A 14,709-nucleotide genomic window follows, 5' to 3' on the forward strand; every position below is an offset into this window, starting at 1 on the left:
CGATTATTGGGTGGATTTGGTTAGGTTGGGTACGGTCATATCATATGTGATGTTAGTAATGTTTAATGTGACAATGAAACTATCAAATGTGAGAAAACAAAAAAAGAAGAAGAAGGAAACCATCAAATATAAAAAAAATACAATTATATATGATGTTGGAACTGCTTAATGTGATGATAGAACCATCAAATGTGAGTAAAAAAAAAAAAAAAAAAAACCGCTAAATGTGACAAAAGTATGGTCAATTGTAATATTGATACTGCCTAATGTAATCCTGAAAAAGTTTTGTTGTAGTATTGTATGTGTAAGGACTCAATTTGTAACGACCCCAGACAGGTGTGTTGGGTTCGTAGGTTAAAAGGCCCAAACAATAAAATTTGTAGAGCGTGAGCTGAAAGGCTAGGCCCTGGTCATCGGACAGTGATTAGTCATGGTTTTCCTGATAACTTACATGAGGGAGACCTTGGCGTATCTGACTGAACCCTTTTCCCGACACGGTTTAGGGGGCTCCGGTCGTTAGACCTCATCCGAGAATCTTTTGGAGCTCATGCTCTTATTCTCCTCCTTTTTTAGGGTTCTATGATTTGGGAGACGATTTGTCCCGCCCCTCTGAATTGCCTCTCTTTCTTTTTTATACTAGCATTTACCCTCACTCCAATGTCCACGTGTAGGCTCAGCTTTCTAGGGTTGATACTTGTCCTATTAGCCCATACCTAGAGTGGTTGGGGGTGGTTATAAAAGTTGAAGAGCATGGTGAAGAGTATGGACCTGTCAGGTGCAGAATTCTTTATTGCAGTATTGGCAGCCTTTTGCTTGGGCTGCTCTTACGCTGAGCTCGCACCTTCTTTTAGGGGCACTTTGGGATGCCGAGAACAAGATCGTCCTCGGTCATATCCTTAGGTCACTTAGACTTTCATTGTGTGTCCTCAGTAATATCTCTCCTCGGCTCGGGTCTTGGGCCTTAGTATAAAGTGGGCCGGGGTCATAAATTCTCTGACCCCACAGTTTGTATATAATAGTAGGTTAGTTTGCAATTTGCACCTAACACCCTAATTAAACTGATTTAGACTTACTAATATGTTCTTGGAAAACAATGGAATAACAAAAGAATTAGAAATGGAATAACAAGAGAAGAGACTTGATGCAAAGACATTATGATTGAAATGATATACTACAAAGAAAGAGAGAGAGAGAGAGAGAGAGAGAGAGAGAGAGAGAGAGAGAGAGAGAGAACCATGTCTTTAACAGGAATCGAAGGATTTAAGGATTTTAATGATTTAATAAATAAATAAAATTGTGTGCAACGGCTCCAGCATCCAATTTTGCTACATAACTGCTAAAGGGATTTTCATTTTTTATTATGTGTTTGTCTCCTTCCTAGTAAGGACAATTTTTTTTTTTTAATAATTTTTAAAAGGGCCGGGTTGTTCCTTTTTGGTAAAATTGGTTAATTTAGCTTAATTGTTTTTAACTTTACTATTAGTAATTTTTGTTGTTGGGCTAATTTTTTTTAAACAAATATTTGTATTAGATTTTAGATGTATAAATCTTTTTTTATAGCTTTTAAAAGGAGGAAAAATGCTAAAGTTACAATTTTTTTTTTACAAATTTCTATTGTAATGAGCAGTTATTAGTAAGTAAAAAAGCGATTTTAGTGATAAGCCTAAATGTGAATCAATAAGAATTTACTACATCAGAAGTTTTGAAAAATTATTGAAGAAAATTTTGTGGCTTTAGCATTACTCTTAAAAGAATCAATAATATTGTTAAGGGGGTGTAGACACCTCATTATGTACCAATTAATAAATTTTGGTCCCTGACCCCAATGATGTGCTTGACATATGTCAACCAAAAGTATCTAGAGAGTTCACAATAATTTGGAGGTAATCACATTTCACAACTTAAAAGTGCTCAAATCACGTTGAAAACGATTCTGAAAAATGACTTTTGCTCACTGTTTTGACCATAACTTTTGATCCACAAAGAATTTTTGAGTGAGGCTTGTTTCATTGGAAATTAGAATCCTAGGCTTCAATACGAACACAAATTTTTCCTAATTTGGATTTACATTGAGTAAGTTATGATCATTTGAAGTCAGGCCATCAAAACTGTTAAGAATTATGGCATGTGTACGCAAGAATCATGGGTGCATGCGCACCCTCGAGAGATGCATATGCAGGGTGATTTTCTGGGCAGTGGAACTTTATTTTTAAGTGCCCAAAATATCATTCTTTAATATGGACCAGCTCCTAGACCCCTAGGAACGTCCAAAGACCATTAAAAAGCCCCGAAAACCCTAATTTTAACTTATAAACATTCATTTTATGTCTTCAATCAAAATCCTAGTTAGAGATGATAGTTTTTAGGCCCCTTAAAACAATTAATTTAACCTACGTAATTAGCCAAGTTGTTACTTAGTTCAATTTAACAAGTCTAGGTTATCACAATAACAAAGATCAAATCATGAAAAACAGCGGAAAATAAATAACACAAGATATGATCCCCTAGGAAATCAAACCGGTAAAAACTTGGGGATGATTTGACCTAGCTATCCTCAAGGTAAACTTGAATCCACTATCTTGAAAGAATCAAAGTTCATACAATAAGACTTACAAGCCCCCACGCTCGACTTTTTATTGCTACCAACCAGTAGAATTTACTGACATGATCACGTGCAAACTCTGAATCCATGGACTCTTTCTTTCTTGGATTCACCACCAGATACAAGCACACCCGCTTGTGTTTTCTTTAAGTTTCAATGGTAGTAACTGAGTTGATCATCAGGGTGTAGATAAATCTTCTCCTTGAAAACCCTAAGTTTGTGTAAAGAAAAGCTCCTCTAGATCTCACAAGAGATTTACACAAACCGCAATATGAGTAACACTAAAATGTGGCTAGGGTTTACCCTTTATACTTAGGACAAATTAGAAATCCTAAAAACATTTTAAAATAACTAGGGCTGAGTTGGAAATTCTGCAGAAAAAATATTCTGCCCGATCTTCGATTGATCGTGCCAGGTCGAAATGCATAATGCTTTCCTGCATTAGCTCAATTCCAACTTCACATAAATGCACAAATTTGAGCAAGACTAAAACACTTCTAAACACATTATTTTGATCATGGTTTGCCAACAATACAAATTAGAGTTCTAAATATATAAAATCCTAAGTCTTTAGAACCTAACAAGAGAGAGTGATTTTTTGGCCTCCATCTTCTCTAAAACCCTATTTTCTCTTTTCAAAACCCTAACATAGCACCTTTGCACATTTTTTACAATTATAAAAGCTCTCTTTAGTTAGTTCCAAGGAAGAAAGTTTGTTTTTCAAATTGTTTTCTACAACATTTTCAAAATATTTTGTTCTTGAGTTATGATTACTAACTATTGTTGTGTTCTTTAATTATTCTTGTTCTCTCAATCTAATATTTGTGTTGTAGGCACTGAGGGGCCAATTAAACTATCTCAAATCTGCGATTCTAAACCAAGGTGAGTCTCTTTTCCATGATTTCTCACTTTGCTATATAGAATTCACATGGTTCTTTGCTTGATATTATCATAAGTGTTCTTATCATGTTTTGATTGATGTTATGATCTTTTTTATATGTTCTAATATAATTTTAGGTTGATTATAATCTGTTCTTGTTATTCTTGGTTTGTTATTTTAGTTTTATGTAAAGTTTAACATGTTTATTTATTTAATGTAGTTTAGTTTAATTCTTTGATTTGTTTTCTAAATTATTTGTTTATGTTGATGTTTGTTTTATTTGCTTCATGTTAGTTTAGTGTTTAGGGTTCTAACATGCTTGTTTGATCTCACATATTATATTTTTGTTTGATTAATCTCTAAAAATGAAAATTTTCAAATCTGTGCTAAAGGATGCGTACGCATCCATCGAGAGTATGCGTACACACCGCGAACCCAGATTAGGACAAAATTCTTGTTTTTATTTATTTAGTTATTTTTCACATTATATTTGATTCTGTTTGACTATGTTTAGGTTAATTAATTGTGTTTAATTATTTTTCATGTTTTTTTAATCTTTTTGCCATATTTGGTTTATTTTATAATCTTTTTTCCATGTTTGGTTTATTATGCTGATCTTACTTAAATGGGAGAATTATTTTCCATCATAATTTTCATTAAGGACATCTATTAATAAACCATTTCAAAAAAAAATTATGGAAAATTGAAAAAGCAAAAAAAAAAAAAAATGTTTTTTCTTTTCTTTTTCCCATAAAAAGTTCCTAAAGGGTGCCTCTCAGTAAAATCCTTGTTAAAAAACATTGAAACCAATAGGTCCATCCTCACCATTAACTACGATGCCATCCAACCGATCATGATCCTTCAACTTACAGTTGTCAAATGTGACCATATTAGAGCATCTCCAGCAGCCTCTCCAAATTTTTGCCTAATTTTTGCCTGTTTGGAGAATGAACAGTGACATTTAGCTTTTAGCTACCCACTTTTTAAAATACACTTTCCAACAGACTCTCTATTCTTTCTCTATCTCATTTAAATATTATTTCTTCATTCTTTCTTTATTATTTCTTTAATCTTTCTTTATTATTTTTTTATTCTTCCCCAATAACTATATTTTTCAAATTTCTAACAGCTATATTTTTAAACTTCCCAACGGTAACATTTTCAAAATTTTCAAAACTTTTTCAAAATTTTCAACAATTATATAGGCTTTTTTTTAAGGGTCATATTTTTCAAATGGTAATATTTCTCAATAGTCATATGTTTCAAAAAACTTGATAAATTTTAAGATTTACATAGTTTTGATAAATTTCAAATTACATAGAATTTTTAAAGTACCTGTACAAGACATATAGTCATGAAGATCAAGCTACAGTTAGAAGTATTCATGAAGATCGCATAGTCACTCATTTGTTGGCTAAAGCAATGTTGTTTCAGCTTAAGAATAAAATCTAGAACTGAGCTTAAGAATAAAATCTAGAACTGACACACAATTGTAAAAAACATTATGTATTAAATTAACCCCACTCCTCCTGTCAACAACCAGCAAATAAGCGATGATACCAATAGGGACTAGTCATGGGAAGCATATATGAATCTCACCAGTACTACATTAAAGAATAAAAACATCAATACAAAAGAAGTTTGACATTTCACAGTTAACATTAAATACTAAACCTGCCTGTTTCATTGTAACAAGCTACTGATACAAAAGAAGCTTTACATTTTAAAAGCTAATGAAAATTAGCTGTAAAGTTGAACATCATCTTGGATACATGTATATAGTACAGTAGGATCACATTGCAACAAAAAAAAGTGAGTGACCCAACATGTATCCTTAGTCAGTAGAATCATATTGTAACAAAAAAAAGTTTTAAACGCTCTCTTAATCATACAAAACAAGAGCATTGATGAATATAGTAGTCTAATGACTAGACCTTCGTTTTTCAAGGATCTCCATTTGGCGCTGATGAATATATTCTTGCTGCATTGAAGACAACGTACTTACATCCATCATCATAATCTCTGTTTCCTCCTTCACTTGTTTCATTCTAATTTTCTCCATTTCATTGTCCTCCTTCAATCTATCCAATCTCATTTTTTCCATTACATTTGCCTCTTTCAAATTTTTCATAGCCAATTCTATTTTCATTTTTTCCGTTTCAAGTTTTTTATCCTCAAGAAGAATTCGAGCCATCTCCTGCTCATGGTCTGCAAGACGTCCTTTCTCAATACAAGCCATTTTCATCTCATTCATTTTTCTTTTTTCTTCCATCATAACATTCAATACATCTTCTATGTGAGAAGTCGTACCTTCTTTGCATTTTTGTTTCTTCAATCTTTCTTTTTCAGCTTTCACCCCCGGTGGTCTCTCCAAGTTTACAATCGGAACTTGTAGAGCATCATCATCCTCTAAATGCTCAAACTCCATATTAGAAGGTGAAGATGGCTCAAATCTCCTTTTTTTCATTTTTTTTGGTTGTTGATTGTTAACAATAACCAGCCACTTTGGTGAGTGCTTTAACAAATTCCAACAATGCTCATACTGAAATTTGGTGCCCTGGATTGCATTATAAAGGTTTCTTGCTGCAACAAGCTGAACAATTAACAAATAGATTATAGTTACTATCTTGAAACAATTGGAATAAATTAGCAAATTAACACAAATTTCTTTATAAGATTTACCTTGTCTTCTTTAGTCTTACCACTCTCATTCTTCGATTCAATTTGTGACAAAAACCCACAAAACTTATTGGTGGAAAGTTGAATCGTTGACCATCGGTTCATAAGAGAACCCACCGTACGCTCGGAAGTGAAGGTCTTCCACTTGTGGTAGTACTCCCAAATTCTCGTCCAATATGTTTCGCGTTTTTGGTTATTACTTTTCACTACATCTTGGTTGACATTAAGAAAGGCAGACACAAGAAGGATGTCTTCTTCTATGGAGAAGTTGATGCCACGTTGTGATTTCTTGGTTGTGGATTCAACTTGGGGTGGAGACATTTGGCTGAATGTTTGGGCTTGTGGAACACTGTCTTCATCACTAATATGTGAAGATCCAGACATATAATCATTAAAGCTATCTTCTATAAGATCAGTGAATGATGTGCCTCTTGGAATACCCGAATCCATCCCTAGTAACAAAAACAAAAAATAAAAACACATAATGCTAATGAATAAACATAGCAAGCTCTCTTCCATATGCATTTAGTTGATAGTTAACACTAATTACTTATTACAACTTATTCCATCACATGACATTATTAATAAGCATGTATGTCAAGACTGCCTTTAGCAGATAAAACTAGTGCAGCAACAAATGCAAAAATAAAGGCAATATTATGAGCATTTTTCATCCCTAAAAGCTACCTTATTACCCTCCAATTGTAACTCAATACCCTCTTATTAGCAATGTGGAATTACCACGATTATATAGGATGCTTGCACTGTGGAATTACCACTTCATCTCTTTGCAATCTATTGTATCACCCTTGCAACTGAAAATTATATCCAATCTCCAATCTTTTAGGTTCCGAAACATAAAGTATGATAAAGACATATAACAGAACATGGAAAAAAAGCTCACACACTCCCTGAACTTTGAGATGAATCAATTCAATTGGAGATGACAAGGGAGTATGAATCAGTTCAATTGAGATGGAGAGAGAAAGTTTTAGAGAGAGAGATAGACAAACTGTAGAAGGCGCCCACTGTAAAAACAAAATTGGTACCAATACCATAAAATGCAAAAAACAGACGAACATAAAAAAATCAAATCAATGAAAATCAAATCGAAACAATCAAAGAAAATGCATCACATATTTATAGATTCTAAACATTAGCTCAAAACAACAGAATTGAATTGAGATTAAAACCAATACTTTGGTTGAAGGCACAAAGATAGACCCAAAAATCCCAGATGACAAAGAAGATTCTTTAATTGGACCTAAAAAGTTCAGAAGTCAAGGAAGAAGATGACGCCGTTTTCTTATTCCCGTCCATTGCTTCTCTCAGAAACCTCTCTGTTGGTGTGTGTCTATATATATATATATATATATATATATATATATATATATATATTCAACAACTACTGTCTAAGAAAAAATTTCCCAAGTTTCCCCTGCCTTCTCTATTTTCCTCAGAGCAAGATTTCAATCATATTACTGTAACACATGAATCAAAATGCATTGAAAAAAAAATAAAAGAACAAGAAGAAGGAAGGAAGAAAGAAAGGGATTAAGCTCTGTATCAGGGAAGGCCTTAAGTCGAACAGTTGGCATGCAAAAATAGAGATGAAGCCAAAAAATTTATTAAAAAATAAGAAACTAAAAGGAATCAGATTAGCTTATTGACTCTAAATAAGATTGATTAAATAGCTATAGATGAGATCAAGAAACAGAGTGAAAAGAAAAACACAAATCAGAGATACATAGAAAAAACCCATAAATCCAAAACTAAATCCAGACAGTAGCAATAGCAAATCATGCAAAACCACCAATAAATTCAAACATTATTCAAAAAAAACCATGAAATCAAATTTTGGGTACCGATTTCCGTTGTTGACCGATATTCTCAGATTTCCATTGTTGACCGATGTTCTCAGATTTCCGTTCTTCCTCACTGGTGGTTGAGCCACGATTTGGGCTTCAAAATATCTGGGCAGATCGTTTTGTGAGAGAGAGCTTCGTCGATTTTATGCTTCACCGTCGTTTTCTGATGAGAAGCAAAGAGAGAGTTTTTTTCTAAAGAGAAGCAAGAGAGAGACGGAGTGAAGAAGAAAGAGAAAGGAAGGAAAGAGAAAAAACTATTTTTTTAATTCAACCGGTATTAGTTTAATGAGAAATATTTTTTGCAAACGCTACAGTGATTGCTACAGTGCTCTCCAGACCTGGAGAGTCACTGTAGCAAATCTAAAAAAAAAAATAGAGATAGAGAGGCTGCTGGACTTCATTTTGGGCGTGAATAGTGGTTTTTTTCTCCAAATTTTAGATATGCCTAGTGCTGTTGGAGATGCTCTTAGGGGCTCATATCCATCCATATGGCATGAAGTCAAAATAGCGTGCAAGCTTATTTTCCTTTTATACTTATTATTACATTCAATAAAACGGAGATTGAACTGAGTTCTCCATATAAAGGAGACAAACGACATTATTGAACTATAAAGCTCCTTGCATATGCAAGCTTATTGAAAACAGATACTTTTGGAAAGCATGGTTTATATTTCTTTCTAGGATTGATAGAGTCTGGAAGCAAGGCGTGGAGTGAGAAGAGCTTCAAGGGGAGTTGCCTTAGGTAAGGTAATACCCAACCCTTCAGTCATGTCTACTGGCATATTTGATGGTGTTGTGAACTCAAATCCCTGAAGCAAGCGAGCTGCTGCCAGGTAAGATACTTGCAATGCAATTGTGTAACCCGGGCAGAATCGTCTCCCAGACCCAAATGGTATGAACTCAAAATGTTGACCTGAAGCATCTATACTTGCATGGCTTGTGAGGAACCTCTCTGGTAGAAACTTTTCTGGGTCCTCCCAAATTCTTGGATCTCGGTGCAACTTCCACATATTAACAAGCAAATGAGTACCCTTTGGGACGTAATAGCCACAAACATGACAATCCTCCATGGCCTCATGTGGAACTGATAGGGGGCTTGGTGGGTACAAGCGCAACGTTTCCATCACTATGGCTTGGATGTAAACTAGATCTTTGATATCATGGTCGTCCACCCACCTGTCCCTACCAATCTTGAGATCGAGCTCTTCCTGAGCTTGCTTCAAAGCGTGCTTGTTATTCAATAATATGGATAGGAGCCATGTCAAGGTTAGAGATGTAGTCTCAAAGCCACCCAAGATGAGAGTCTACAACATGAAATTGAGGCCACACTTAATTAGAAGTGCACTGGTTATTAGTTTTTACACAGTGTATGTAACAAAATTTTCCCAAATTAGAAAGTAATGTTTCTTTATAGAGTATTATATTCTTTGTAGAAAGGGTTCAACCAATATCTAGGGACGGAGCTAGAGCTAGGAATTTAAATGAGGGGGGGGGGGGGGGGGGGTGGAGCATTGAATAAAACTCATTTGTTAATCAATTTTTTATAGTTTTGCTTAAGAATTTTTGGAAATTGAGGTATTAAAATTTTATGGAATTGAAATATCAACAATTTATTTGAATTGAGATCAAGATTTTGAATTTTATTTCAGCTTTACTATTGAAATGAAATATTTTGGTATTAGTGTGTACTGATATACTATTTCGCAGTTAACATCAAATATAAATATTAACACACGCCCATGTAACACACACCATTATTAAACTAAATAAAGTATAATTTATAATGAATTTAATATACTGTTTTACAAAAATCAAATAAAATGATTAGATTGCTATTAAAAATAAAGCAAATATGGTATTTTTGTAAATAAACAAACTCGTAGGGTATTTTGTAAACTACAAATAAATCACTTTCTCTGTTCCCAATCCCACCGATTCTTGTTTTTACTGTTTACCTCATATCTGGTCTTTAAATAGGAGTTACTCACTTTTTTGATATTTGCTTGCTCTTCTTTATCAGTGTGCTTTCTAAAGATCTGTTTGGATACCACTTATTGTTATTGTTAAAAACTGAAAATATTATAGTAAAATAATTTTTAAATATGTAATTTCATAGGACCTAATTTTAAAGAAAAATTTATTAAAATCCATAGTTACAGGTCCCCTAAACAGTACACGGGACCTACACAAAAAACGCAGTTGCCAGCACAAAGGCAAACGCGTTTGTATCCAAACTAACACTAATAATCTTCTTCTTCATCTTTTTTTTTTTTTTTTTTTTTCCAACTTCTCTTGTTTATGTTTTTGTTAAATCATGTTTTTCATATTGTTCTCACCTTCCTTTCTCTCATTGTGCCTCTTGATTATTTTAGTCAGACTCAGATCTTTCATATTTTTTTCTCCTCTGCTTTAAACAGAGATGAACTGCAAGCTGCAGCATGTGCAGTGGTTAACAGAGTGGCCAATCATAAATTTATTTGGATCCAAAATGTCAGGAGTGAGCTGATAGTAAGCAAAAAGAGACCAATCATGACGAAGTTTTTCTTTTTTTGGGGGGGCTAATTGAAAATTAAATATACCTATAGAAAATTTTTTCTCAAAATCCAGGGGAGGGCATGGCCCCCTCACCCCTGCTCTAAGAGTAGCTCCATCCCTGCCTTTATCTCTTATTATATTTGACAACATAGAAGAATTTACCATTGAGCCAATTGAAATTACAAAACAAAATAAAAACATGGTTGATTAATTAAGTTGTGCGATAAATGACAATAACTTACCAATGCTGTTGCCTTTATAATGGTTTCACGCGTATGGCCGAATGCATCATCCTCAATTTCGGATAACAGGACATCGATGAAGTCCAGCTTGTCGGTTGGTTCACTACCCTTCAGCCTTCTCATACTATGTTCTTCAATCCAACTTCCTGCTACAGAGTCCAATTCCCTTGCAATACGCTTCATAGATTTTACTTGGCCCAGCAAATCAAAACATCCTAGAAATGGAATTAGATCCGAAATGATAGGGACCCCAGCTGCGTGCATGAAGGCTTTAATATTTTTCCCTATACGTTGTGCGGCTTGTGCCTCTCCATCATTTCCATGACTGAAGCTATCAAAGTATCTCTTCCCTGCTGTCATTCTAGTAATAATATTAAAGGCAAGGCGCTCAACCCACTCACTAATCACCACGTTGGCTTGGTTGCCGTCGTTGCTCTTACAGAGAGTGTACAAATCTTTAATCACAGTTTCCACCTCGAATACTTGCACATTCTTTAGCGTTTCAAGCCGACGACTAGAGAGGAGTTCTAGCTTGATTAGCTTTCGGATCTTGAGCAAATATTTTCCATTACTGGAAAAACCAAATGCTGCATAGTTGTAGCCAAGGTGCTTTCCTTGGCTAGACATTGGACGTGCAGCAAAAGCCTTGTCATTTGTAGTGAAGCACTCCTTGACTGCCTCATGATTGCTAATCACAAGAGCAGGTTTCATGCCAAGTCTGATCATGAAGATGGGACCAACTTTATCAGCCATAGCACCTAAGGTTCGTGCAATTGGGTTTTGGCCACGTAGTTTATGAAGGTGACCTATGATTGGCAAGGCACCTGATGGCTCTGGAGCCAACATACCCTTAATTTTGTGACTTCCAATCCTCACCCTCCACCGATTGTACAATAGAGCCAATAGAAAAAACCCTGCAATTGCAAGTAGATGGGAAGTAATTTCCATGATGTCCTCAAACTTGAGGTAATGGAGAATACTATGAACTTTTCACCCACAACTTGGTAGTATTTTATAACGGTGAGAAAAAATCACGGGCTGATTTTTTGTCACTCATTGCTTGACTAGTAATAGTTGTAGACACTTTATTTTTTTGCTGAAAGTCATAGTTGTAGGCTTGCACTGCCTCTCTACTGTTATGGTACAGGATATTTGTATTTGTCAAAGTTGTACAACTTATTTTTTTTGCTGAATGTCATAGTTGTAGACTTGCACTGCCTCTCAAATGTACCATGGTGTTGAGTTTCTTGACTTGGGTTCTCATCCTATTTAATTATGTTAAATATATTAACAACACAATGTGCTATACCATGTTGTATATACTAGAGTGGATGTAGAAGTGGAAATATTGAAAACATCAAATGTAAAAATCAGATATACATGTACACTTGACTAAAAAAAAATTATTAAGCATATAGTGACATTTTTAGGGTCTAATTAATTATGATTACTTATATATACATATATCATATTACAAATATTAATTAATAATGAGCACGCACATCGCACCAGACAACTGCAAGTTGTAATATAATTGATAGTAATGGTATCAGCTGTCCATCTTGGTGAGGGTTGGAAATGACTTAAGTCATGACTTTTATTGAGGGGACGTCTCCATCTAGATAAGTACATCAGCCTTGTGGCTTCTTATGGAAAACCTAGCTTCTACGGAAATGATTTTGAATTTTGATTAGTCTCTCAAATTCAAATCCGCCCTTCATTTCTTCTTGAGGCCTACCACGTGCAGAGTTTATGACCATCCAGGGACGGACCCAGGTAGAGGGCTAAGGGGGCCCGGGCCCCCCCTGGGTCCAAAAGAAAATTTTTTTAGCAAGTAAAATTTTCAAAAAAAAGGGCTTAGGCCCCTGAGTTTTTAGCCCGGCCCCCCCTGAGTTTTTAGCCCAGCCCCCCTCACAAAAATCATGAACCCTAGCCCATCATCTGGCCAGCCCAGGAGCCCATGACCCATGTAAATCTTTAAAAAAAAAAAAAAAAAAAAAAAAAAAAAAAAAAAAAACTCAGCTCTCACTCTCAACAGTCCAAAACTAAACAGAGAAAGCAAAACACGAAACGAAGGAAACAAAAGAAAAAAAAGAAACGGAAGTGAGAGGCGAGACAGAGAGATAGAGAGGCAAGACAAAGTAGAGATAGAGAGTACTCAGAGAGACGGAGACCCACTCACCCACGCCGTGACGCCGCCGCCCACTCCCACACCGTGTCGCCGTGACGCCGTGACGTTTGCGAGTTGCGAGACCCATCTCATACTTCAACGGCTTTCCGTTCTCGTACTTCAACGGCTCCACCAAATTACATCTCTGAAATTGAAAATTTTTCAAAGAAATGGGGTTGTGTTAGTTGAAAAGTCTGTTACCTCTAACAACCGTTGTAGTGCCTCTAATGGCATAGGCATCCAAGTCCTTTTTCCCAGGTCTAGGTTTGGCCATGAGTAAAGACAGAGATTAAGGATGTCTGAAAATAAAAAATGTAGGAGTTTTTAACAAAATGAGAGGGGTTTTTGTTTTTTTTGGGTTTTGGAAGTATCAAATTTTGAGAGAAGAAGAGAAAGGAAACCCAAAAGTCCTCTCTTTCATGGAGGTGGAAGGAGGAGACAGAGAGAAAGAGAGAGAGAGAGAGAGTGACTGTGACACTTGACTAAGTTATTGTGACTTTATTGGTACAAGAGCGAAGCATCGTCGTTTCAACTCCCCATGTTACTCTATAGATTTCAATTTTTATCAAACGGAGCAATTTTTTGTAATTGCTATAAAATAAAAAAGTGATAAAATTTCAGAGTCCCCTTGATAAAAAATTTTCAACCATAATATAGCAATTTTTTTTTATAGGTTGTTAGATGAAATTCAACGGGCTTACATTAAAAAAGGTCCACAACAACCTCCCGAAAATTTTTTTTTTTCCGCTTATTTCTGGCCCCCCTAGCTTGAATTCCTGCGTCTGTCCCTGACCATCCCTAACCTCATATCTAGACCTCATGTCAATATCAATTAAGTTTTCAATTTTCTTTAGAATTTTCTCTTCAAAAGTAGGGCCATTTGGTTCACTGTTTTTGCCACACAAAAAAAAACAAAAAAAAAAAAAAAAAAAAACTTGTGATTTCAAAACAGGATATTTTATTTGTTTGTTTTTTTTTTTTTTTTTCCCTAAAAAAACACATTTGCGATCTCAAAACGTGATATTTTGAAATTTTGGATATTTGTTAAGATTTTCAAACAATGAGATTGCACATTTTCAAATCGCACCAAAAAGCTTATCTCGATATTGGACCACTTGAGGTGTATTTCCAAAACGCACAATTGCTTTCCATGTTACCCACTTACATTGATTATTTTGCATATTGTCCCCACATTATCCTTAGCCTAAGGTTCGTGCAATTGGGTTTTGGCCACGTAGTTTATGAAGGTGACCTATGATTGGCAAGGCACCTGATGGCTCTGGAGCCAACATACCCTTAATTTTGTGACTTCCAATCCTCACCCTCCACCGATTGTACAATAGAGCCAATAGAAAAAACCCTGCAATTGCAAGTAGATGGGAAGTAATTTCCATGATGTCCTCAAACTTGAGGTAATGGAGAATACTATGAACTTTTCACCCACAACTTGGTAGTATTTTATAACGGTGAGAAAAAATCACGGGCTGATTTTTTGTCACTCATTGCTTGACTAGTAATAGTTGTAGACACTTTATTTTTTTGCTGAAAGTCATAGTTGTAGACTTGCACTGCCTCTCAAATGTACCATGGTGTTGAGTTTCTTGACTTGGGTTCTTATCCTATTTAATTATGTTAAATATATTACCATGTTGTATATGTTAGACTGGACACAAGGGTTACGTGATTTAGTCTTATCAGCCTACATCCACAAAGAAAACCATTAAGGGCTACAT

General features: G+C 35.1%; 3 protein-coding genes across 4 annotated transcripts in view; all 3 read right to left on the reverse strand.

Moving 5' to 3' along the window:
• Positions 1 to 14,488, reverse strand: part of LOC126699188 (cytochrome P450 CYP82D47-like) — a 53,156-nt gene extending 38,668 nt beyond the window's left edge. Inside the window, exon 1 of one of the 2 annotated variants that reach the window (XM_050396858.1) lies at positions 14,384 to 14,488. The gene's annotated coding sequence lies outside the window, so the exon portion shown is untranslated. Of the gene's footprint in view, positions 1 to 11,767; positions 11,917 to 14,383 lie in introns of those variants that run through there. The other variant, XM_050396857.1, reaches the window with a different exon arrangement.
• LOC126699190 (glutathione S-transferase T3-like) lies at positions 5,142 to 8,423 on the reverse strand. Its single transcript, XM_050396860.1, has 3 exons — positions 8,027 to 8,423; positions 6,165 to 6,613; positions 5,142 to 6,075 (listed from the first exon to the last, which is right to left on the reverse strand). The coding sequence occupies exons 2-3, from the start codon at positions 6,609 to 6,611 to the stop codon at positions 5,404 to 5,406; spliced, it is 1,119 nt and encodes a 372-aa protein (XP_050252817.1). The 5' UTR covers positions 6,612 to 6,613; positions 8,027 to 8,423; the 3' UTR covers positions 5,142 to 5,403.
• LOC126699189 (xanthotoxin 5-hydroxylase CYP82C4-like) lies at positions 8,524 to 11,770 on the reverse strand. Its single transcript, XM_050396859.1, has 2 exons — positions 10,807 to 11,770; positions 8,524 to 9,333 (listed from the first exon to the last, which is right to left on the reverse strand). The coding sequence occupies exons 1-2, from the start codon at positions 11,752 to 11,754 to the stop codon at positions 8,707 to 8,709; spliced, it is 1,575 nt and encodes a 524-aa protein (XP_050252816.1). The 5' UTR covers positions 11,755 to 11,770; the 3' UTR covers positions 8,524 to 8,706.
• Positions 14,489 to 14,709: the final 221 nt, after the last annotated feature.

Source organism: Quercus robur, chromosome 9 (assembly GCF_932294415.1).
Source record: "Quercus robur chromosome 9, dhQueRobu3.1, whole genome shotgun sequence".
NCBI lineage: Eukaryota > Viridiplantae > Streptophyta > Magnoliopsida > Fagales > Fagaceae > Quercus > Quercus robur.